The sequence below is a fragment of the Paramisgurnus dabryanus genome, chromosome 2 (assembly GCF_030506205.2).
Source record: "Paramisgurnus dabryanus chromosome 2, PD_genome_1.1, whole genome shotgun sequence".
In the NCBI taxonomy this organism is placed as follows: Eukaryota; Metazoa; Chordata; class Actinopteri; order Cypriniformes; family Cobitidae; genus Paramisgurnus; species Paramisgurnus dabryanus.
Genome location: NC_133338.1, coordinates 57,289,879 through 57,317,035, shown reverse-complemented (window position 1 = coordinate 57,317,035; position 27,157 = coordinate 57,289,879). Strand labels below are relative to the sequence as shown.

General features: G+C 38.7%; 2 protein-coding genes across 2 annotated transcripts in view; both read left to right on the top strand.

Moving 5' to 3' along the window:
• Window positions 1-4,860, top strand: part of LOC141281493 (uncharacterized) — a 142,027-nt gene extending 137,167 nt beyond the window's left edge. Inside the window, exon 2 of the mRNA XM_073813290.1 lies at window positions 20-4,860. Coding sequence (XP_073669391.1) covers window positions 20-1,071 — 1,052 coding nt within the window. The 3' untranslated portion in view covers window positions 1,072-4,860. The remainder of the gene's footprint in view (window positions 1-19) is intronic.
• A 1,179-nt stretch (window positions 4,861-6,039) lies between these two features.
• LOC135743656 (uncharacterized) overlaps window positions 6,040-27,157 on the top strand; it is a 40,127-nt gene continuing 19,009 nt past the window's right edge. The window contains exons 1-4 of the mRNA XM_065261427.2: window positions 6,040-6,348; window positions 7,640-7,730; window positions 26,413-26,683; window positions 26,762-26,901. Of these exons, the coding sequence (XP_065117499.2) occupies window positions 6,040-6,348; window positions 7,640-7,730; window positions 26,413-26,683; window positions 26,762-26,901 (811 nt within the window). The remainder of the gene's footprint in view (window positions 6,349-7,639; window positions 7,731-26,412; window positions 26,684-26,761; window positions 26,902-27,157) is intronic.

Here is a 27,157-nt window from a genome sequence, read left to right as displayed (position 1 = left end):
TCTGATCTGTCCACACCAGATCGGGAAGCTGTGAAGGAGGTGCTGCCCGGCCTTCGCAGAGTCAGCGTGCCTCACATCACCCTGACCACAGACACTCGTAGGCGGCCGAGGCGTACTGCGAGCCAGCACCCGTCTCGATGCAGCTTCACGGACCGCGTTCAGGCGAACGGAGACGCCATCGCCCAGCATGAACACGGTAAGACTCCGCTTGTCATTGTAACCTGCACTACTTGCCACATGTACAGTTTAGCTTCTTCCGTCAGCATAGAGGGGTTTACATGTGCTAAGTGTATTGAAGTAGTAAGGCTGACGGAGAAGGTTGCTGAACTAGAAGCGCGCATCCGAACGCTAGTTGAGGACAGTAAGACCGCTAATGTTATTGTTACAAACACTGTTTCGGGTGCGCCTAGTGTTAAGCGTAATACACATGGCTCGGTTCCGACTTCAGAGTCAAGGCGGCTGACTAACTGGGTGACTGTCAGGCGGCATAGTCACATTCGGCACCCAAATCACGCTCCTGTTTTAATATCAAACAGATTTTCTCCACTCAGCAATACACCGGCTGAGACGTCTGTTAAAAGTGCCCTGGTTATTGGAGATTCTATACTCAGGAACGTTGACATTGAGGCACCAGCCACCATAGTCGATTGTATACCGGGAGCCAGAGCGTCTGACATTAGATCCAAATTAAAAGTGCTGGCTAATGCTAAACGTAAGTTTTCTAAGATTGTTATTCACGCCGGCACGAATGACACCAGACTCCGCCAGTCGGAGATCACCAAAGATACTATTAAAGAGGTGTGTGAAATTGCAAAAACAATGTCAGACAATGTAATTTGCTCTGGTCCCCTCCCCGCCTACCGGGGAGATGAAACTTACAGTAGATTAGTGTCTCTTCATGGCTGGATGTCAAAGTGGTGCCCTCAGCATAACGTAGGGTTTATAGACAATTGGAAGCATTTCCGGGGAAGACCTGACCTGCTAAAGAGAGATGGCCTCCATCCGTCTCCGGAAGGTAGTGCTATACTCTCTAGAAATCTGACCAATAGTCTTACTTTTGATATAGTCTGACTATCCAGGGCCCAGGTCAGGAAACAGACAGATCGGCTTACCCATCAGTCTGTTAGCTGCCTTGACATGTCAAGATCACATATATCCCAGCACATAGAGCCTTTTTTACCAGAGTACCAACACATCTCGACTGTGTCTGTTCCTCGAACAAATAAATACAGAGCACCGTATACCTCGTCTCGTACAAATCTTATTAACATAAAATTAGAACACAATACACTAAAAGATGAAACTCAAATGTTAAAATTCGGCCTTCTTAACATTAGATCGCTTACCAATAAAGAACCTATTATCAATGAAATAATTACTGACCAAAACTTAGATGCACTCTGTTTAACAGAGACCTGGCTTAAAGCAGACGATTACATCAGTTTAAACGAATCCACCCCACAAGACTATTATTATAAACACGTTCCTCGTCTAAAAGGGAGAGGGGGTGGTGTAGCTACAATATACAACAAAATGTTCAAAGTAAACCATAAATCAGAACTAAAATTTAATTCGTTTGAAATAATACTGTTAAACATGGAAATAACTGATCGTAACAACAAACAGCTTTCGTTCATTTTAGCTACCATATATAGGCCTCCGGGCCACCACACAGATTTTCTTAAAGAAATAGCAGACTTCCTATCTGAGATTACAGTCACTGTAGACAAAGCTCTTATAGTTGGTGATTTTAACATCCATGTGGATAACTCAAAAGATGCATTAGGACGTGCGTTTATGGATGTTCTAAATTCTCTCGGTATTAAACAAAACGTGTCTGGACCCACGCATACTCGTAAGCACACATTAGACTTAATTCTGTCACTCGGACTCAATATTAATGACATCGAAATATCACCCCAGAGCGATGCCGTTTCAGACCATTGCCTTGTGTCATACACAATACTTCTAGATAGGACCGCTCAGTCTACAACATGCTACAGATTAGCCAGAACAATAATTTCCACCACTAAAGATAGCTTTATTAGCACTCTTCCAGACCTGTCTCAAATGAAACATGTAGCAGATAACCGTGAAGATCTGGATATTATAATAGAAAACCTGAACAACGTTTGCTCTAGCACGATGGATGCCGTTGCTCCCATACGAAAAAAGAGAATCAAAGGAAAAACGCCAGCTCCATGGTATGACCATCATACTGCAGCCCTTAAAAAAGTAGCTAGAAAAATGGAAAGAAACTACCGAAACACAAAGTTAGAAGTATGGCGTTCAGCATGGAAAGAGAGTGTTCAACACTACAGACAGGCTATTAAAACCGCCAGATCTACCTATCTCAGTACGCTTATTAAAGAAAATCATAACAACCCTCGTTTCCTCTTTAGCACAGTTGCGAAACTGACTAGAAACAAAGAACAAACAGAAACCAATAGTAAATTCCAACACAATAGTAACGACTTCATGAACTTTTTTACTAACAAAATTATTTCTATTAGGGAAAACATAGAAACTACGCAAGCAGCCACCACTCAACCCAATAGTACATTTACCACTAGATTATCATACGAACATCTTGAGTCATTTAAACCTACTACAATAGAAGAGCTCTCTAAATTAGTAACGTCATCTAAATCATCGTCCTGTATATTAGACCCCATTCCCACAAAATTACTAAAAGAGGTATTTCATGTAGTGTCCGACTCGGTACTAAATATCTTTAACTCATCGCTAGAATTAGGATACGTTCCAACAGCTTTCAAACTAGCAGTTATTAGACCGCTCATTAAAAAACCAAACCTTGACCAGGGAGATCTTAATAACTTTAGACCAATCTCAAATCTACCTTTTCTTTCTAAAATATTAGAAAAAATAGTGGCAAGCCAGCTACGCACATTCATAGCGAATAATAATACATATGAAAAGTTCCAATCAGGATTCAGGCCCCACCATAGCACAGAGACAGCGCTGCTTAGAGTTTCAAATGACCTCCTATTAACATCCGACCGTGGTGAAATCTCAATCCTTATATTACTAGACCTTAGTGCAGCCTTTGACACAATAGATCACAGAATCCTACTCAATAGACTAGAAAACTATGTTGGCATCAGTGGTCAGGCGTTAGCCTGGTTTAGATCGTATCTAACCAATCGATATCACTTTGTTTATGTAAATGAGGAAGAGTCACATCACTCCCCCGTTAAATACGGCGTACCTCAGGGATCAGTTCTAGGCCCTATCCTATTCTCGTTATATATGTTACCTCTAGGAGACATTATCAGGAAACATAACATAAGTTTTCACTGCTATGCGGATGATACCCAGCTTTACATCTCGTCACATCCTAGCGAAACCCACCAGTTTGCTAAGCTAACAGACTGCATTAGTGATATTAGGGACTGGATGGCACATAACTTTCTTATGCTAAACTCCAATAAGACAGAGATACTTATTATTGAACCAAATCGCTCCAAACATAATATGTCAGATTACAAGTTGCCCATAGATGGCTGCACGGTGGTGCCATCTTCCACGGTTAAGAATTTAGGCGTAATGTTTGACAGCAATCTATCTTTCGATAGTCATATCTCCAACGTCTGCCGCACAGCATTTTTCCATCTTAGAAATATCTCAAAAATACGCCATATGCTGTCTGCATCAGATGCAGAAAAGCTTATCCATGCTTTTATGACCTCTAGATTAGACTATTGTAACTCGTTACTCGGGGGATGCCATGCAAATCAGGTAAACAAGCTACAGCTGGTTCAAAACGCCGCCGCAAGAGTGCTTACTCGATCTAAAAAGTATGACCACATTAGTCCAATTCTGGCATCTTTACACTGGCTACCAGTTAAATATCGCATACAATTTAAAATATTACTAATCACCTACAAAGCCTTAAATGGCCTAGCGCCCTCGTATATAAAAGAACTACTATCAGAATACAATCCACCACGTAAACTGCGATCACAAAATTCGGGTTACTTAATTATCCCTAGAATATCAAAAGTGTCTAAAGGTGGTAGATCCTTTTCCTACTTAGCCCCTAAGCTCTGGAATGATTTACCAAATAATGTTCGAGTATCAGACACAGTCGATCAATTTAAATCTAAACTTAAGACATTCTTCTTTAACAAAGCATTCACATAGAATGTCCAGTAAATGTACTTTTCCCGCAGTAGTTATTTTGTCTAGAACAAAGCACTCACATACCTCATACGGGTAATTTACTCTTGCCGCTATAGTTAGCCTGTCTGGAACCGAGCTGAATTAAACCACTATAATGTATGACACTTGCATTACATGCGAACGGCCCCTACGCTAATAGAATTCTGTTTTTGTCTCCCTGTCTCGTCCTCGACTCTGAGGACAATGAGACAAACAGACCCAGTTCCTGTTGCTGTGAAGGTCATCGCACCACTAATCAACTGGCTGTCCTTCAACGTGACGCCCAACCGATGCGCGACCAACGGCCACCGGCTGAACCAGTTTAATCCGCTTACACGCTTCCTATCCCTACCGTGTCTATATATTATAAATATAAATATTAATCTCTCCCTAGGGTTTTTTGTCCTTCTAGGATTTTTTCCCATTGGGTTTTCTCCTAGGGGGTTTTTTAGTCCCAGGGAGAGTCAGCCAACTTTGGCTTAACTTAGCACTTTACTGTATACGTTACATTATTAATATGCTCGCTTACACGGTTTTTTATCCTTAGCCGCTATATTCTACTTCTTATACTATGTATTGATTTTCAATGTTCTCCTCTACATCTACTCATGTAAAGCTGCTTTGCAACAATTAACAATTGTGAAAAGCGCTATATAAATAAAATTGAATTGAATTGAATTGAAATAGACAGACAAAATGACATACAGGTGTGATGAGGTAAGTAATCAGTCAATGAATGTCCAGGTGACAACAATCGGAACAAATGCAAAACCTGTCACGGATTATCGTGACATAACTCCCCTTTAAGGAGTGGCTCCCAGACACTCCACACGAAACAAACAAAAGTCTGGGAGGATGAATCCAAGGGAGGGAGGGAGGGACCAGAGACCCCGGCAGAGCCGGCAGAAACAGCAGACCAGGTGAAAACCGTGGTGGCCACCCTGGCCCGCACCAAATGTTCCCAACTGGCCATCACAGGGGCCGACCCGGGAACAGACTCGGACCATCCCGAGAGACAGTCTCGTGCACGGCAGCGACCACCCCGTGGAATACTCGAGCGTGGCACAGCTGTCCCAAGAGCTGAATGGAGGATGGTGACGAACTATCCTGGAACCGACACAGAAGACTCGATCCCCACGGGAACCAACTCAGCAGATTCGACCATATGGGAACCAACTCAGGAGATTCGACCATTACAGGAACCAACCCAGAAGACTCGACCATCACAGGAATCGACCCAGAAGACTCGACCGTTTTAAGGACCAACTCAGAGGACTCAACCCTCGCAGGAACCGGCTCATGTGTCTTGGTGACCACCCTGTGGAAATGCTCGAGCGTGGCCACAACAACTCTGAGCTCAGCCTGGAGTTCCAAGTGCTTCCTCTCGGCCAGCTCCATTGGAAATCGGGACCCTGCAGACGAAGGATCCCGACTCCTAGTACTCCCCCTCAAAAAAAAAAAAAAATTAAGGGGAGCTCCCCTCTGAGAACTTGCTGCATCCATGAATGGCCGGATTATTCTGTCACACCAGGAAACAGGAGTTAGGACACATTTGCAAAGTTCAGATGAATAAATAACATTTATTAACAAACAGAAAATAAAACACGAGAAACAACAACGGGCAGGAAAAGCACAACAGGAACACTGACATGAAGCACAAGAACAGACGTGGGAATGGCGACAATAATCCGGCAGTGAACATTACACAAACAAGGGCTGAAATAGACAGACAAAATGACATACAGGTGTGATGAGGTAAGTAATCAGTCAATGAATGTCCAGGTGACAACAATCGGAACAAATGCAAAACCTGTCACGGATTATCGTGACATATTGGGCCACCAGAATTGTTGAAGGATGGAAGACAATGATCTCCAAATTCCAGGATGGCTGACCAACTTGGATTCGTGGCCCCACCGAACGGAGCGAACGAACATGACCGGAACGAACAGCCGACCCACTGGGAACCTCTTCGCAATCGGCCTCCCTCACTCGCTGTTTGATTCCACAGGTGAGATCCCCCACCACCCTCCCCTCAGGGAGGATGGTTTCCACCCGCTCCACCCCGGGGTCCTCAAACGAGAGAGGGCGTCAGGCTTGACATTTTTAGGGCCCAGCTGGTACGAGAGGGCTTTAATATTCCATCTGAACCCTATTTTAGCGGAGGTAAGTGCAGTAAGGGGAGAAGCAATAAAAATTGTCGAAACCCAGAAAGCGTTGCAGCGCCTTATGGGAGTCGGGAACTGGCCACTTGGCGACTGCTCCAACCTTGGCCGGATCGTGACGTAACTCTTCAGTGGCAATGACAAACCCTAAGAATGAAACCGACCCCTTGTGAAACTCGCACTTATAGGACATAAGCAAGTTTGTTGTAATGCTTATTATGCTTTTGTGAATTCTTGTCAAAACAGATTTTTAAACTGTAATTCTGTGTATGTCTATATATCAAGGTTGCGCACTCAACCGTCTATGCACGCTTTGTATCAGTCAGCACGAGGAAGATAATTTTCAAGACTTAACAATCTTAATAACTTTTTTAACATCAATCAGATTCCGAACTTTATTTCTCTTAATAACTCTTTTAACATCAAATAAGTCCTGCATTTTATTTTCAAATTCATGTTTTTTTTTTAACCAAAACAAAAATGTCAGATGTGCATGAATATATTTGAATATAATAATAATAAAAAACTAAATTTCATGTAATTTGACAAACTTTCGGTTAAGCCCCACCCATCTGAATACAAATACAAATAATTATGAGATTGTTACAGATGTAAATACTGAATCCAAAGCACATCCCTATACACAACTTCTTCAAGCTACGCCTTTGTTATTGTTTAATTGTGACATCTAACAGCCAAAAATTGCATATTGTCCCTTTAATGCGTACATATTGATTTATTTAAACATTTCCAGAGATTGATTGATTTTCTCTTTGTCTAGATGTGCTGTAATATCTGGTCTTACTGCCAGTACCCTCAGTTATTCGTGTGATGGAATGGAGGGACGTTATGTAAATGTGATCAAACCTGGACGTGTAATTAATCTCTCTCTTTGTGAGGTGGAGGTCTATGGAAAACGTAATTTCTGATACATAATTCTCTACAGTTTGATGGTTACGTTTTTTAATGACATTTTCCGTAAATGGTCTGCTTTTTATTTGTTTGTTTTGCTCTCTTGTAAAGTTTTGCTTGAATATCAGTGTTTATCTTTGTTTGATTGTTGAGTTTGTGTTTTATGTGTTTTAGGTGTTTTAAAAAAAAACATTTTGAGACTGAAATTTCTCTCCCGTGTTGATGCAGCGGCTCTGAGTGACAAAATCCTCTCTCAGGTTAGAAAAACAGTGAGAGGGTCTTTAAATACAAAACAAAATAAATGTGTTACTAAAAGAGAGATGTGATACTATAAGTGTGTTAGATGTGAATAAATCAATGTGTGTATTGATGAATTTTAGCTGGAGTCTGCTCTGTCATTATACATCTCTGATTTTAAACTGTCCTGGACACGACGCCCTTATAAAGAGAAAGTGAAACAACAGAACACAGGCAAGTATAAAGTCATTTTAAAACTAGTTACAGTAAATAATCTACATTACTCACAAGACAAAATTATGACATTTTACACTGATCAGCCTTTAATGTTTAATGAATTTGCTTTCCTGTTTGTATCTTTTGTAATTACGGGTCAATCCCTGGTAATATTTTTCCCCTGTGGAAGTCAATGGCAGCCCACAGAACTGTAAATAGGAAACATATGGCATTTTTACACACAGATATAAGATGTCTCAACTAGACATAAAACTCTACTGGGGTACAGGCCCCCCAATTTTTTTTTATTTTACTTTTTCTTCAAAGCCTGCGGTGTGAAAGAAGTGTGCAACACTTCTATACAATTTCCTGTATTTCCCTTGACTGTCTTGACTGCAACAACGCAATTAGACTATTGACAGGTTTTCCTCTAATGTTTAGGACCTGACTGGGTGAAGATGTAATGTGTCTTACCTCCCTAAAACTTATCATCTCTCCTTTCTGCTTCCCTTTCCCTGCTTTGCACAAAACCTTTCTGATGTTCATTTACATAAGCCAATAGTGATCAGGTCAAAATAAGATTATCATTATTTTTTTAAAACTTACTTTAGTCTCTTCATGTTTTCATAAGGCAACTCAATCGCGTGGCGTCACTTTGACTTTTTTTGTGAGGCTGTGCGCGCAGACATGAATGGTGCGTCTGTGCGAGTGCTGCGTTTTTCAAACGTGAATTGGGTAACTACAATGAATATAAATCCATTTTGCCGCGATTATCTTTGTCAATTAATACACAAGTTAACTGCTAAAATGTAAACTTGAGATTTACACCGGGGCACAAAACATTTACACTGGGATACATGAAATGTATCCAGTATGAAATGTATCCAGTATGAAACATGTAAAATCCTGTGATTTATTGAATCCATTTGTTTCATTTACAGGTCAATGTTAAATCACCCTGAAAAAGACTGACTGTATATAAAGGTATATTATTTTATATTCACCAGTTTGCTGTCACATTCATTATTGCTTCTGTATGTTTGATAAAAAGTGTTTGTCTAAATGTTCTGTGTACACGTTACAGTCACTTCATTTAGTTTAAAAAGATAATTTTACTGTATATTCTCTGTAATGTTATTTTATTTATTGATAACTGATGATAATATTAGTATTTTGGGGTTTGTATTATGTGCAGTTAATATTTGTATCACATACAGATGAAGTGATTTTACAGTCCATGGAGGAAGCACATTTTATTTAATCAAATGATATAACAAAATATATTTTATATCATAAAAGCAATGTCATTGTTGAAGTAAGAGAACTGCTGAGCTCATGCAGGACCATAAGATGTCCACCACATTCTCTTCTAACTTTAACAAAAACATGAATTGTGTTATTGTTTTGGGGTTTGCACTTTTTCTCAATCAGATAATGAATCAGTCAAGTAATCACATAAATATGATTGATACGTTGCTTGTGTCAGGTGTGACAGTTCTCATCTTAACATGTGTGTGATAGAGGAGTGATAACACTGCATATAGTCATCTCAGTTAAACATGAACATGTGAACTGTTGCACAAATTTATACACAATTGATTTATAAAGAACTTGAGGTCCACAATAATGATATCCTTTACTTTCTATTTTCCATCAGCCATCCCACCCACAAATCACAGCATCTCTTCTCAACACCTCCAACAGCGCATCAATAATGATCAGTTTCAGAAATCTGGACAAAAGCAGTGATGATAAATGATGTTAGATTACATTGGCAGAAGATGAGCTCGTACAGGACTCCACCCTTCACCTAAACCAAACCCATTCATCAGTTCTTTACCTTCACTGAGCTCCTGAGGGCACCACACCCCCTTTTAGTTAGACTAGGCTTTTGTATATAAAGACCTTTAGGTAGTTTAATCAAACAAGCATTTAAGTCTAGAATTAATAATAGTGTTAGTTTGACTTCTCAAGTTTTGAGTTTTTCAAAATAAAAGTAAACCAGGTTTAAACGTAAAAAGTTCCTGTTGGGGTGAAATTGACACTTGTTACTTTTTTCCCACTGCTAATGTGGTGGCTTTCTGTGTATTTCAGCATTTATTAAAACATATCTTAAAGCCATATCTTTTCCACGTCTACCTTTGAATTTGTTAACTGAAAACCCCAATAAGTTGACTGAACTTCATTAAATGAGTAATGGGTCATATAAAAATGTAATATTCAAGTTCACATCACGTCAACGTATTCAATCACATGTAGACTGGTGTTTTTGTTGTCTGGTTATTTACATTAAACTTAATTAATAAAGATTAAAGAGCAATGTTGTTTGATCACTGGTCCAGGCTTGAATATATCTTAGAGTCTGTTCAAGTGTTATCAAATATACAAAGAATCTATTTTAAAATACCCTGTTAGCAATATCCACAAGATAGGAAGGAGTTAGTCCATTTAAAAGTTCAATCTCTCCATTATAGTAAAGAGAAATACAATGAGTTGAACAGGGAAAACACTGATCAATTGAACGGTGACTTCACAACAAACTATAATTTACAACAGAACAATATTTAAAAAAAACTTCAAAGAGTGTAAAACTCTCAAAAAGAAATAGTTTATATGTTCCAGTTGTTATTTTTTGACCAAGAGTCTAAAAAATGCTCAGTAGCAAAGGCTGATAGGTAAACCTTGTACTGATAATTTTAAGTCCATTGCACTTGCATTTTTTAAGTTTAAATAAATATAATTGTTATGTTATTAATCCAAAACACACAATTTTAGCAATGATTACATGACTTTTTTAGTACAAACAACATTAGGGCTTTCAGTGTAGTGTTTAAATCCTGATGTTTTTATTTTAAATGTATGCATATAAAAGCTGGAAGAATTTATTATTATGCTAATTAAATTTATTTTTATATTGTTAAAAACTTTTATTGTTATCAATTCAAGTTTGTAGTCAGGTTGATTTTGAAGCATTTGATAAAAATTTAATTTATAATGAAAATGTAATTTAATTATTATATGCAAAGATAAATGACAACATACCGAGCCCGTCTCATGACATGGTAACATTTTTTTTTAAGCTAAATCGTGTCCACGTTTTAGTAATTCGTTCCCTCATTTAAGTTAAATCGTGCCCACGTTTTATGAATTATTGCCCAGAACTTCATGTAAACCATCGGGACATTAACACAATGCTAACACATCTATTAAAAGATCAGATTCACTATAGACATTATTAATGATGGATACTAAATGCAGTTTTATAAATTCCTGCCCAGAATAAAAAAAAAATATTGGAACATTAAAGTGAAAACCTTATTACAGTTTTTCTCAGTCGCTTTGGTACATTTCTCGAATCATACTCACAATTTGCAAAAGAGTAAGTGCATTTCTCACAACAATTTTGTACAAATAGCAAATAGTGATTGTTTAGTCATGTTGTCAATATAACAGTTTACTCTGAAGTGATGTTCTGATGTAAACTATGGCTAAAGTTTTGACAACAAGTATTGTAAATTGTAAGTTACACTTAGTATAAGTTATGTGCGAGTTTGATTGCAAGAGACTTGACAAAATTTACATTTACGCTTTTACTGTTTGTACTGTAATTCGTTGAAAGACCATGTCATAAGAAAGATAAAGACAGCACTGCAAGCACTGCATAGCATTGTCACGACCGGCTCACGCCGTGACAAATGAGGGAGGCAACGAAAACAATTTCTTTGCAAAGGAAATTTATTTAACAAAAATAAACTTCAAAACATTTTAAACAAGGATAAATCACTTAAGAGAATATAATTTTAAAATAAAACTACATAATTAACGCAAGCACAAACATCCAAAATAACTAAATTAAGACATACCAGAATAAACAAAACGGAGACCGCAAAAATGAACCAAAAGCCAAAGGGGTAACAGAACAAAGAGCACCCATTACAACATCACACAGGTTTAAATAGGAGTCAACAGGTGTTCCAAATTACAATACCCATAAAGACCCATCCCACCTGCCGGCTAAAGTGGGATGAACCCAAGGCACGTCACACATCCCCCCTTAAAATTGATACATATACATATCACAATAATTAAACAAAAACTAATTCCAAAAGTGAACACCCCAACCTCCTACCTAAATAGAAACTCTACCTTGGCCTCTCTAGTCTTCAGTGGCTTGCCGAGCTCGGGGCAACTTTAAATACTGAACTCCGCATCCTCAACAACCCCAAAACAAGGACTGCAGAGAGACACTGAAGTGTACCCCCACCCAGGATTACCACCCAAAACAAAAAAAAACCAAACCCCCCACTAACTAAATTGGGATGTCCATAAATATAAATTAACATCAATACTTTACAAAAATAACTCCCAAATACAATGATGTCATGGAGTCTTCCAAATTTCAGGATTCCGTCCCCCATCACCCTCCTCAACCTCGGGCCCTAGGATCAGAGATAGATTGGGAAGGAGGAAGAGAAAACAGGAAAACCACAACATAACAATTCACGTTATACCCGTGAAAGAGCATCCGCAATCACGTTGTCAGTTCCCTTAATATGTCTTATATCAAGGTGATATCCCTGCAAAAAGATACACCACCTCATGAGTCTCTGATTTGGATTCTGTAAAGAATGAAGAAACGTTAGAGGATTGTGATCGGTATATACCACCAATCGTTCTCCACAGGAACCCACATAAACATCAAAATGCTTCAGTGCCCAAATCAGAGCCAAAGCTTCTTTCTCAATCACAGAGTAATTCAGTTGATAAGAATTAAACTTTCTGGAAAAGTATCCCACTACACAATCCACACCATCATCTGAGGTTTGCAACAGGACGGAACCCGCTCCTACATTACTTGCGTCAACCTGTAACTTAAATGGTTTATTCAACTTGGGTGCAGCCAACACTGGAGACACAGTGAGGAGAGATTTAACATCCTCAAATGCTCTCTGACACACAGTGGACCATTCAAATTTGACCTTGTGTCGAAGGAGGTTGGTTAGTGGAGCCACCACCGTAGAGAAATTTGGGCAAAATCCCCTATAAAAACCCACCATTCCAAGGAATCTCATAAGCTCCTTTTTTGTGGTAGGGACAGGGAATTGATCGATGGCAGTCACTTTAGCACGGACCGGTTGGACATGACCTTGGCCTACAACCTTTCCAAGATAGGTAATAGTGGCCTTAGCAAATTCAGATTTGCGCAAATTTACAGTAAGATTAGCATCAACCAAACGATCAAAAAAGCCCTAATCCGAGTTAGATGTTCCACCCAAGTATCACTACAGATGACTACATCGTCTAAGTATACAGCACACCCTTCTAGGCCTCCGATAACTCTATTCATTAGTCGTTGGAATGTTGCGGAAGCGTTTCTAAGGCCAAAACTCATCACTTTATAGGAATATAATCCTGATGGAATTACAAATGCAGAGATTTCTTGGGCTCTAGATGTTAAAGGCACCTGCCAATAGCCTTTTAGCAAATCAAATTTGCTAACATAGGTGGCAGATCCAACTTGATCAATGCAGTCATCAATTCTTGGTAACCGAAACGAGTCAGGTTTAGTTAATGCGTTCACCTTCCTATAGTCTGTACAAAATCTAGAAGAGCCATCAGCTTTATTAACCAGTATGCAAGGGGATGCCCAGCTTGAAAAAGACGGTTCCGCCAAACCATTTTTTAACAAATACTCAACCTCAGACTCTAGCTTTCGCTTTTTGTCGAAAGGTACCCGATAGTATTGCTGACGTACAGGTTTGGCATCCCCCACATCAATATCATGCTGAAGGAGATTTGTCTGGGTGGGAGTATCTGGAAAAAGAGTCACATATTCATTTATTAAAGTCGTAATATCAGAACATTGGTCAACAGAGAGATGCTTTAACATCGACTCTAACTTTCCAAGGGTTTCTGTGTTGTTTAATAAGAAGAACCTGGGCCGTCTTCAGACAGTCCAGAATTCCGCTGCTAGGCTTTTAACCCATACTAGTAAAAGGGCTCATATCACTTCTGTTCTAGCTGCACTCCATTGGCTGCCAATGCAATTTAGAGTACATTTTAAAATTTTGGTTCTAACTTTTAGAGCCCTACAAGGACAGGCCCCCCTTTATATCACTGACCTGTTACAGCCGAGTATATCCTCACGTAGTTTGAGATCAACAGATCAGAGATATTTAGTTGCCCCCCGTACTTATTTTAAAACAAGAGGGGACCGTTCATTTCAAGCTGTGGCACCTAGGTTGTGGAACGCCTTGCCTCCTTCCATTCGCTGTTTGAATTGTGTAGAAACGTTTAAAACTTAGTTGAAAACCCTTCTTTTTAAAGAGGCCTTTACTAGTTTGTAGGGTTGTTTGGGCTGGTTTTATGTGTACCTCTGTTGTTTAATGCGTACTTTTGCTGTTTTTAGATGTTTTAAATGTTTTTATTATTGTTGTGTATTCTTCTTTTGTTGTGAAGCACTTTGTGATTTTTATCTATGAAATGTGCTATAGAAATAAATTTTACTTACTTACTTACTTACTTACTTTCGCTTGTTGAATTGACAAACACTGAAAGATGCGCACCCTCTACCACACAAGGCAGATTATCTGGCAGCACTTGGCGGGAACACCTTGTTTAGTTCAATGGACTTGACGTCCGGGTTCTATAACATGACGCTGCATGAAGAGGACCGCAAATTCACTGCCTTTACGACACCTATGGGCCTCTTCAAGTATAATAGGTTACCACAAGGCCTTTGCAACAGTCCGGGTAGCTTCATAGGGATGATGACCAGCATTTTCGGGGATGAAAATTTTCTCAGTCTCCTGTGTTATCTGGATGACCTGATCGTCTAAGGGCCAGATGAGAAAACTGCAATAGATTGCTTGGAAATGGTGTTCGGCAGACTCCACAAATACAATCTCAAGCCAGCTCCAAAAAAATGTTACCTGCTGAGGAAGTAGGTGAAGTTCCTTGGGCATGTTATCGACCAAACAGGTATCTCCACAGATCCAAGTAAAGTCGAAAGCATTACTAAGCTGAGCAATGTGGACCTAATGGAGCCAGAAGGCATAACACCTTCCCAGAAAAAAATAAGATTGTTCTTGGGAATGGTGAATTATTATCAGCACTTCATTCTAAACTATTCTGCCACAGCCAAGACACTTTTCAGTCTTCTGAAGGGTCAGAAAACTAAGACAAAGCGCCTGAAGAAGCCAAATCAGGTTTGTCAAAACCAGAAGTTGAAGGTGATTGGACACAAATCCAAGACCAGGCGGTTGAGAGTTTAAAAGCATCATTGGTCGAGAGTGCTGTCCTTGCCCATCCGGATTTTAACCGTCCGTTCATACTGGCAACAGATGCCTCTCTAGGTAGTATCGGGGCTGTGCTCTCACAAGTCCCGGAAGGGGAAACAAAAGCCAGGCCTGTAGCCTTCACCAGTAAGTCCATTAGCTGTTCACAGCTAAATTACCCAGTACATTGCTTGGAGTTATTGGCCTTGAAATGGTCTAAACAACGTTGGGTGGCTAAATTGGCTAGCTACAACTTCAGTATAAATTATGTGCCTGGTCCACAAAACACAGTCGCTGATGCCTTAAGCCGGGTTCCTTTTGTCAAAACGGATGTCACACAGAGATTACTCATGGAGCCATACGGAGCTCTTCTGACCGATTAAAAAGGGATGTCTACTGGATCAGTGCAGGAGGCCTTTAAACGTTTGTGTGATTTGGATAGAAGACAGAGAGTCCTTATTTCAGACTTTTCATGTGAGTATAAAGCTCGGCAAAATCTTCTGACTTTCCCAGAAGTAGACATCTCTGCTGTATTGAACTCACACGTTGAGTGGAACGTCGGTGCCAGGACGCGAGCTATGTCTGTCATTGACCACTTACCTCAGATGATGTCTGTAAGACAGGATACCTTACCAGCTTACTCAGAACAGGAACTACGAGAGAAACAGCTCAATGACAGGATTCTGTCTCGAGTCATGTATTATTGTTGAACGTCGACGTAGACCTGCGAGGAGAGAAAGAGCACAAGAATCAGCAGTTGTCATTCAGAGACTGGGCATCAGAAATGGCATCTTGTACAGAGTGTCTCGTGACAAGCTATCAAGAATAAAACACCATCAGTTCATAATCCCAGAATCTTTGGTGACTGAGATCCTGAGAGGAACTCATGACAGTTGTGATCAGGGTCCGAGTTTTGAAAGCAGACTTGTGGAGTGAAAAAGTCACGCACAACGTCGCATCACCCGATGGGTAATGGAAGTGTGGAACGCTTTAATAGAACCCTCGGAAACATTATATGAGCTTTGTCTCCAGATAAAAAGAGGGACTGGCCTAGACAGTTGCAGACACTTACTTTTCGGTACAATTGCACAACCCTGAGGTTTGTGTCTAATTTGACCAAAGATCTGAAAGAAGCATTGCAGATCGCACAAGAACATGCAATGAAGGAGCAGAAAAGACATGCAAAGTTCACCGAAGAGTGAAAGGACTGGTCATTGAAATAGGTGATCAGGTGCTCCTTGCAAATAAAACTGAAAGAGGTAAAAAGAAAGTCGCTGTCAGATGGGAGTCGACAGTCTACACTGTGGTTGATTGTAAGCCAGACACTCACAATTACAAGATCCTTAACCAAACCACAGGTCAGGAAAAAGTTGTTCATCGGAACCTGTTGATGTTAGTGAACTTCTTACCAGTGAACATGTAGACTTCCCTGTCTGATCAGTTTTTAGACATATCCAACTCTTGTTCGAGATAGCATTCCATTCAGTCATTGAGTGAAGTAGAGGTTGAGCCCTTAGAAAGAGATGCGGATGTGTCTAAATACAAAGAGGACAGTTGCAGTTGTGTTGCAGTTGATGATTCTATGAGGACAAAGGGCAAGTCATTACCCACATGTGAGAGTGCTAATATTGGCAATGTGGATGAATTTGTATTAGTTCAGGAATCTGATAGTAGGACCATGACCATACGTTGGGCCTCAGAGTTACCTGTAAGATCTGTCACAGATGAGTCTGACCAAAACCCAACTGAAGTTCAGGTAGACCCTCTAGCTAAAGTCACTCCTGTTGTACCAGAATGTCACACACCTGAAGGGTTGAGTGCTACAAGGGAGCTTGTTTCTTGTGACAATGCAGGCAGCAGATCAGATTCACATAAAATGAACACTGAGACAGTACTGTCTACCCTACCTCATTCACAGACTTTTACCGACACAATTGTGAATAACACTGAGAATGAACCACAGCATTCTAGTTCGATTACGCAAGTCAGATCACATTTTGGCCGTATAATTAGACACGTTGACAGATTAATACATATTATGTCATTACAGGTTATGGCTCAAGATACGAAACACAATGTTCAGGCTGTACGAACAATTTTCTCTGGTTAAGAAGCCATTCGTTAACATGCAATGGTATGTTCAAATGTTTTTGTTTGTTGGTGTTAAACAATAGTACTGAAGGAACATACATGATGAATGGGTAACCTTACAAACTCTGATGGGATAATATGGCTTTGTCTTTTTGTTTGAGTAAGGTTATGAACAAATGTGTATGGGAAATATTGTTGAATGTATGTAGATGTTCTACTGTCAGAAGCTGTTGGGAGAGTTTAGCGCTACTCTCTCATCACTTCATCCTTATGGGATAATTGTATTTTTGATGCTCCTTAAACAGGATATTCTTCCAATTTTGAAGGTGTTTTTTATGCAAATGTATGATCTATTGGTGATACTGCACCTGCCATACCATTATTTTATGTTATTCAGTGAGGGTGGATGTAACGGTGTGAAAAAGAACATTTAAGTTAAAGAGTTTTTGATGAATTCCAAAAAATAAGCATTAGAATGGTTTGTGTGCTCAAAGGCTTCCCTCCTGTGGCCAGTGATGGTACTGCACATATTGTATTTTGTCCCTCTTTGCTTCTCTTACCGTAGCAGATTTGAGAGTCTTTGCTGCGTTCAGGGCTCCAACTTATAATGAAATAATTGTGGAAATAATGTGGTTTTTGTGAACATCCTCAATGTGATTGATCACACACATGTAGTATATGAACATATGCTTAAATTTATTATGTTAAATTAGTTATCAGGGTGGAAATGTATCGAACCTCATTGTGTGTCACATGTGTAGGCCTTATCTGTGTCTAAAGATATGCTGAACAATTATAATATAGTTGTGTGAATGTGAACTCCCTATCTTCTAGCTTTTATAATGTCTGCAGTACTCAGTAGGGATGTCCCGATCCGATCACGTGATCGGAAATCGGCCCCGATCACGTGGTTTCAGACTCGATCGGAATCGGACGTTACCTCCCGATCAGGACTCGGATACATATGCAGGGTTTAAAATCCATTAAGTTCTCGCTCTGCTCCGCGCCAGTGTACGCGCTGCGCTGGTGCGTGTGAACTGAAGAGAATAGGCTTGTTTGACTTCATCCGGCTGCCGGTTCTTGTGGTGCTGCATAACGTCAAAGTTCCGCGAGAACGATTTAAAAGCAAACTCCTCCGTATGATTTCGCGGATCACTCTCGCGGTAGTTTGAAGTCACCCGGCTGTCGATTGTTGCGGCGCCGCATGAAGTCGAACAAGCCTATTGACGTGCTTTCATTCATAGGCTTCACACTCGTGCGTGCAAGGAACCCACGACAAAACCGCGTTTTTACCGCTCATTTAAACGATGCGTTGATCGTTATTGTCAACATGTGCTCAGACGCAGTTCCGCGTCTCACTCAGAACCTCAAGAACGCGCATTCGCGCAGGATCATTTGACATTACTGTAGAGATGAGAGAGAGAGAGAGAGAGAGAGGTAAGAATGGTGCCCATATCGAAAAAAATTAATAGAAGTCTAGAAACAAAGTATTAAAGTATGTATAGCCATGTCACTCATCTCATTACAAAATGTTAACTAGCTAACTGGATACAACTGATTGTATAGTTTAATAAAATAATGTATTTTGATTATACAAATGAATCACGACCTAACTATAGGTATTTTATAACTAACTGCTGACCAGCTTAGGGAATCTCTATGGCTAATTTATAAGAGATATTGCTGAATCAGTATGTTGTTTTTCTTGTTAATTGAGTCTTTTTGGGTAGCCCATCTTATGCCTAGAATGAGTCAAGGAGGTTAAGTCTTATAACTTCATTCAAAGTTTGATCAATTGTGCATAATGACATGTGCACCAAATGCATATAGGGTGTCAGACTCATAGATTTGCATAATTTAAAGTTCAGGTTTTAAAGTTTGGGTCAACATGTGGCAAAGCTTTAAAACTGAAACTTATAAAATCCTATCAGAGATACAAAATGTCATTGAAACACACCAGTGGCTTTGCTGTCATCAGGATTAAACATGTTACCCCTCGAACCCTCCCTCCCAACAGAGCCTCCCCACAAAACAAACCCCAATTTAACCCCTGAACATATATAGTATATATTCATTATTTTTTAACACATCTGTAGTTATGCGCTGGCACAGAGTTAGACTCATGACATAAGGAACATCCTGGACTGGTTCTGTTTTTTCGCTCTTCTTTATTCTTTTTTTTTTATGTATTATAAAAGTATCGGATCGGGACTCGGTATCGGCAGATACTCAAAATCAAATGACTCGGACTCAGACTCGAGGGCAAAAAAACCTGATCGGGACATCCCTAGTACTCAGGTCACCTCACGGTTTGATTTATATTTCATTTTTCTATCAAAGGTATGTTACTTTAATGTTTATTTCAATATTAATGTTAAATAGTGGTATTTAGCAACCCTTGATGTTTTCCTTGTTACCAGTTATGATTTATCACATATTGTGTTATGTGAAAAAGATATATTGAGTTACAGTTTCATGTTATACGATGTTACCATGTATTTTATGTAACATTGTTACATGTATCAGATTTGATAGTCTTTGCTGCGACTTTTATAATGTCTGCAGTATCAGGTCACCAGCCGGTTTTGATTTATATTTAATTTTTCTATCAAAGATAAAAAAACAAGAAGAATCAACCCCCACGTGTGAGTGTGTAATTTTGCATCCATCACACTTAGAGTAAAACATATCTCAAAGAGATGCATATCTGCAGAAAGTAGAGATTCTAAGCTTTCAAACAGTATCTCATATGTGGTGCTGGGGTCCATGACAGACCATTAAAAATTAAAGTAATATTTTATATTAAGTCATAATAAGTGATTTTTTAACACAGAGTTAAACAAGATTTATAAGTGCTTTAGCACATCATTACCTACATCTAGGAAAAAAATATACATTTTTTAACATATGGAGTTCTTTTTCTTGAGTGCTTGGCTTTTTATTTTTCTCCACTTCTTCATTATTACGTTCAGAGATTTTGTTAGATTTGTCAGTTGATTTCAGTAAATTGTTTTTGACTACTTGCAGACTAATCAGTGGAAGATACCAGATAGGACAGCTTTTGAATAGTTCTCGCAATACACAAATGTTGTACGTCGATCACTCTGCGCAGCGATGCATGAAGTCAAATGCAGCTGTTTGTAATAACTTGATCCTGATTGGCTAGTGTGACATACATACACCATGCAATCAACATGCTTGTTTACTTGTCAGTCTTGCAGCATGCATTAGCTTCTTTTGTCCAGTGAGAGATGCAAAGACATGAAGTTTGACTAAGACAGCAAGTAATATAATTACATTTAAAAACTTTTACAATGCCCACTGGTCCATAAAGCCCACGGCCCACCGGGAATCTCCTGGTTGTCTGATGGCCAGTACATGCCTTCTACTCATAGTGTATGCGGTTTCAGATGCAGATTTTGTCTCTTGCACGGTTCCACCTGTCACAAGAATACTCAATGTGATTTTGTTTCTCATATTTTGCAATTTGTGTGACTACATTCCTAAAAATAAAGGTCAAATTCATTGATCAATCACCTTAATAGGTGTGTGTCTTTCATGGCAATTATAATTGCGCTAATGATGCTATCTGGTGTTTTAGAATTCAACTGAATAAAACCACAGGACAACTCTCACAGAATTTGTGCACAATGACTAGACAGTAAATTTCCCACTTCACTTATTGTGCAGTATTGCTGTCAAACTGAAAACATACTCTACGCTCTCTTAACACTGGTGTCTTGTTGAAGATTTAGTGCTAAAGGCTTTAGAGAAAATTACCACAGAGTTCTTAGAAGATGTTTGAATGGTGACAGCTGTTTTCTTTTCCACACAGTTTGCATGTCTTAGATTTGAATTGCACACACAGCACTTACTGCAACAATGCCAAAACTGTCAATCTCACTATTTTATTCAAAGTATTATAAGGTTATTCAAGGTTGCCTGCCATCTGTCTTTCTGATTTACTCACTAAATTGTAAAATTTGAGTTCATTTTGCATGCTGAATCTTTCTCTTCTGTATTTCCTCAAAATTTCCATTTCTGTCAAAATCAGTCGTGTTTACTTGTGTCATCAAAACCTATTGAGAGAAGTGTCTTCAATGCACCACAGAATAAACAGGGCTGATGAACTTTACCTGATTCAGTATTGAGAAGTCAACGAGTGTCAGTGTGTGCTGCTCCGATATGGGCTCCCTTTATTCAGAGATGGGCATGAATACATGGAAATGTATTTAAAATAAAAAATACTGTGTAGGAAAATTTATTTAAATTCAAAAACAGTATTTTGTATCTTGAAACAAGACAGAATACATGTGAAATTGGTCATCCAGTGCTTGGCCAGGTGAAAGTTTAAACAAAACACTTCATCTCCAAGAGAAACGGCAGCTGTGCACCGATTCCACCTCTTGCAGTGTCCCGTGTAAAAGGGCCTTAGGGCCAAAAGTGTTGTCAGCGTTACAGTCCATCTCAGAGCGTGCACACAAAATATTGCCTGCAAAGGTGAATTTGAATTTCCTTTCACTGCATACTGCACTTATAATAACACAAAGCACATCACATGCTGTTAGTCATTTGCCTCCATGCTTCTTTTTCCACTCCAACATTACAATAATTCCTGGCCACAGTAAGATGCATGGATATCGTTTACCCCGATAGACCTATTTATGTTAACGAATTAATTCACACTTTATGTTAACGCTACGATATGTATTGTCATGTCACCCAGCCCTAACATGCTGCTTTTAACACATCTGAAGCTAGTTCATAAAAACAACCAATTAACCGTTTTATCATAAGTCGCAAAGGACTACGTCACGTTTATTTATAAAATGATTTCACAAAATCCAAGCCGAAGAACAGAAATTTTTCTGGAAAGGCAAGTTATTCAACTGAACAATAGCACACAGAACAGCAGGCTGAATAAATGTCTGTATGTTAACGTAACATTATCAGTTATTTACACGATACACAATAGCATACTGAACATACCCGGAAGGCTGAATAAGCTAAGTAAACAGAACAAGCCAATGAGCATCAAGTTTGCAGGCTCATCATTCCACATCACTGAATCCATTAAATTACATAAATACAGGAGCAGCTTATAGCGGACTCTCGCAGATGTAGACGGTTATGTTGTCTTTTGGTTCATGTAGGTCAAAATTAATTCATACTGACTTACAAGTCGTGCCTGACTATAAGTCACAGGAGCAGTCAAACTATGAACAAAAGTGAGACTTATAGTCCGGAAAATACAGTAAAAAGTTAATTTTCCATATGTTGGTGCTCCGTTATTACTAAAGGCAAGACTGAATTATACACCATTTTAACTTTGATCAAGTAGAACTCAACATGACATCCTCATCTTAAGCCCAATTTATAGTTGTGCGTAAGCTCTACGCCGTAGCTACTGTGTGTAGGTTATCCGTAGCCTGTGCGTAGGTCTGCCTATTTTGAATAAACAACCATACACACCTGCTGATCTTCTCCATTAGGTGTAGAAATCAAGCCTGGCACTTAAACGGGTCAGGTCCTTATTTAAATGTGCAGTTTTGCATTTGTTCCTTATTTGTTTTTAAAATAAGACTTGAAATAACAGATGATGTTTTTCTGGAGGTCAGATGATGTGAGATGATCTCATGAAACTATCAGTGATGTTGTGAGGAGGGAGGAGACTGAAATTCAAGCAGACAAACTGATATATTGGATTGACTGAAGAGTAAAGAAGAAAATAAGGAGATAGACAGAGAGAAATCTTTATATCTAACTCAACACAGGTCTGTTATATCATCATTATAATTCATAATATCTCTCTCTCTCTCTCTCTCTCTCTCTCTCTCTCTCATTTCTTTTCAGTAATCTCTCTCTCTCGTCTGTTTAATGATCTTTATAGAGTCAGTGATGGAGAAACTCATTCATCTGATTTTAGTTTGTGGTGAGTACAGCAGCTGACACACATGATGATGTTAAAAAACAAGATCTTAACATTACAGTTGCTGTGTTTCTTCTTTCATATCTTAATACTGCTTTTTAAAAGTTGACAATGAAAGACTTTTTGTATAAACTTAATTTAAATGTTTTTAAATGTCAAATATTATCTAATATATTAAACACTTTCTTTCTTTCAACAGTTCTCATTTCCATTCCAGAGAGTTTAGAAGGTAACACGTTTATGATATTTCAAACAAATGTAAAGTCATGTAAAGTTGTAAATGTCTTTAGTTAGATTTCAGGATCATTTCTGATCATTATCTTCTGGTGTTCGGTTATTTTAGGGCTTTCTTAATGTTTATTCTGCCCTAAAAAGGCAAAAGGCAGTAACTTCGTTTTTGGTCGAAAATGAGTTATTGATATTTTTGGGACATTCACAACCTCCATTATCATGTGGATAAGTATCTTGAGTCCATTTTGTTGTTTTTCAAGGAAATTTAAATCAAGAAAAAATAACTGACTACTAAAGTCACTAAAAAGTCGAAACTTTAAAGTAATTTTTTCTCAGTTCTACACTATAGCGAGTTAAGGTCTTTTGCCTTTGTAGGGCAGTATTGATATCAAAATTTTTGCTAAATGTAGTTCTAAACGTAGGTTTGGGAGGAGCCTAAACATTCAGGCCTGTCAATCATCATCATCATGGGCGTATATCAGGCAGCCTTCAGGCCTCCCTGTCCAACTGCATCCTTTTCTGGCGAACTAGTGAAACATTAACTTCTATATTAATTAAATATTTAAGAATCGTTTTGTGTGTATAACTTAAGTGGAACTTTATACCTTGTTGATAATAAATTAATAGATTAGATGTAAACTATCATTTGGATATATTTAAATGTGAAAAAGGAGGAAAGTGTTCACTTTATAGACCATTTGCGAGTCGACATCACAGTTAAGCCACTGCAAGCATGCACCATTTAAAGATAAACGTATGTGTTTATGGTTGCAATAAGCCCTTAAACGGACAGACTGGAGCGATGAAATCAATTGGAAATTTTTTAATAATTAGAATAGAAAAATATAGCTGCAAGCAGCAATACCGGGGTTAAGCCGAATATGGCAAAAAATGATTCATACGTGATAATTGTCATGATTTAAGATCTATGTTTGCATTAGTGCCGAAATAATAGATGGTGCCTCAGGTCATGACTGTGATGACACCCACCAAATTTGGTGTAAATACAATAAAGAGATGCAGAGATATAACCTCAAATCTCTTGACCAATAGGACGCACTGGATGAAACAATAGATGGTGACTCGGGACATTACTGTTATAACACCCACCAAATTTGGTGTAAATACGATGAAGAGATGCAGAGATATAGCCCCAAATCTTTTTGACCACTAGACTGAAATACATTTCGGCGTGCTCGCCTTCACATTCTATGATGCATTATACGACAACGGATAGGTCTACCAAAAAGCTTTTGATAACTTTTTGTCTGGAGTGTCTCTAGATGATGTGTACCAAAAATCAAATATAATTCAAAATCGCCCAGGAAGTAGGTTTGACTCGGACATATCAAGGAATCAATAGAGTTTTAAAGTCTTATGTCAGTGTGGCCATTGAATCAAATGTTATAAAGACTTTAAACAATTTCTTTACATATCCTGACCACTAGGTGGCGCCATCCTTAAGATTTATAGGTGCGCTCAGAACATGTCACTGATGAACCATGCCAAATTTCGTAGCGATACGCCATTCTGTTTGTGAAATACTGATCTTAATGAGACAATTCAAAATGTCCGACACCCAAAATGGCCGACCGAAAACCAATTAGTATCGCTTGACTCGGCATGTGACACAGGATCCAACAAGACTACTCTCATAATTTTACACTCAAGTTTGCAGTAGTTATAAGCAAAAATCGGTGTTTTTCATATCTCGTGACCACTAGGTGGCACTGTGATGAAACGGTGCATGCACCTTCAGGTCATCACTGTTATGACATATACCAAGTCTCATATCAATAAGCAAAAGTTTTGCGAAGATACAGACTCAAATACATTTTGCGTGCTTGCCATCGTATTCGTTGATGCGTTAGATGACAATAGATAGGTATATCGAATAGCTTTTGATAACTTTTTGTCTGGAGTGTCTCTAGATGATGCGTACCAAAAATCAAGCCAATCAAACAAGCGCTCTAGGAGAAGTTCGAAAAAGTATGTGTGCAATATAATTCAAAATGGCTGACAGGAAGTAGATTTGACTTTGACATTTTTGGCACCGTCGGACTCAGCATGAGCCAAGGAATTTATAAAGTGATGTCTTACGTCAGTGTGGCAATTGAATCAAATGCTATAAAGATTTAAAATAATTTATTTACATATCCTGACCACTAGGTGGCGCCAGCTTAAAGATTTATAGGTGCGCTCAGAACATGTCACTGATGAACCATACTACATTTTGTAGGGATACGCCATTGCGTTTGTGAAATACTGAACTTAAGAAGAAGATTCAAAATGGCCAACACCCAAAATGGCCGACCAAAAAACGATATCGTTTGACTCGGCATGCCTCAAGGAATCTAACAAGACCACCTTCATGATTTTAGAGTCAAGTTTGCGGTAGTTCTAAGCGAAAATAGGCATTTTTCAAATCTCGTGACCACTAGGTGGCGCTGTGACGAAACGTTGCATGCACCCTCAGGTCATGACTGTAATAACATATACCAAGTTTCGTGTCAATACACCAAAGTTTGTAGCCATTAACCCCCATGTGAACAGCTTCATGCAGTCCCTGATGGAGTCTGAATGGGCGACTTCAAACTAAAGGCCACTGTGGTCTGTCTGCCAGAGATTAATGCATTTATTTTTAGTGTTCAATGAAATTCAAATAGGATATGTAAAACTATGGGCCAGTGTTCTTTTTACCACAGTGAAATGTTACCTTTTAGTCGATGATGGACTTTAAACTTAAAACTATGACCTAGTGTTCTATTTGCCAGAGTTAAATATTTCCAAACTTGTTTATACTTGTTGGTTTTATTTTATTTTACTTGTTTATATGTTTAATATTGTTTAAAATCTTGTTTTAAATATGTTTTGTTTCAATGAAATGGTTCAATAAAATGTTATTATAAGAAACATTACACTAATGAGAAACATAGGGGAAACAGACTGCGACAGAACACCAGATCTATCAAAATTACAGTTTAACGCTAAAACACTTCAAACCACTACTGCAGAGCTGTCACTTTCTGCCCCACAAAAAAACGTCATCTCTGTTTGCAAACACGCAAAAGGTCTATACTGAACATGAGGGTTGATGAGATTCAGATGTTATCACAGATGTGTTTATATCTCCACAATGACTGTTTAACTGTCTTTGATGTTTATTTTCTAGAAAATTTAGCACGTAGAGGAACAGCTACACAGTCATCCACATATTCCTTCTTTGTAGCTCAAAAGGCTATAGATGGTGTAAGATATGGACCAATTGAAGATGCGTACTACTCTGTTACTGCATATGAATTGAGTCCATGGTGGAGGTTGGATCTCTTGGATTATTATGAGATTAGTACAGTAGTCATCACTGCTAGTTATCCTGATCAAATCAATGGAGCAGAGATTCGTATTGGAAACTCCACTGAAAACAATGGAATCAACAATCCCAGGTAAAGTTATTCATGACATCAGTTTATAGATATAATTTTAAACACTTCTAGAGATTAACTGATTATTTCTCATTCTAGATGTGCTGTAACTTCAGGTTTTCAATTTGGTCAAACTATCAGTTACTCATGTGGTGTAATGGTGGGACGTTATATAAATGTGGTCTTGACTGGACGTACATCTAATTTCGCTCTCTGTGAGGTTGAGGTCTATGATACAGGTGAGACTTCATATGCAGAAATAAGGCCCGACAGTGTGTTATTTTACGATAACAACCTGTTGCTTGTACATTATTCCGGTTATTACATGGCTATTTACCGCATTAGCATGGTAAGGAACGTTAAATGTTGATTTAAAATATTTTATTTCCTCATTTATAATGAATGCAGACCTTCTGCGAGAAAAACCTGTTTAGTTCCGGTTTAAGAAAAGACAAGATGTTCAAATGTCATGAACACACTATTTGGTTTAATCAT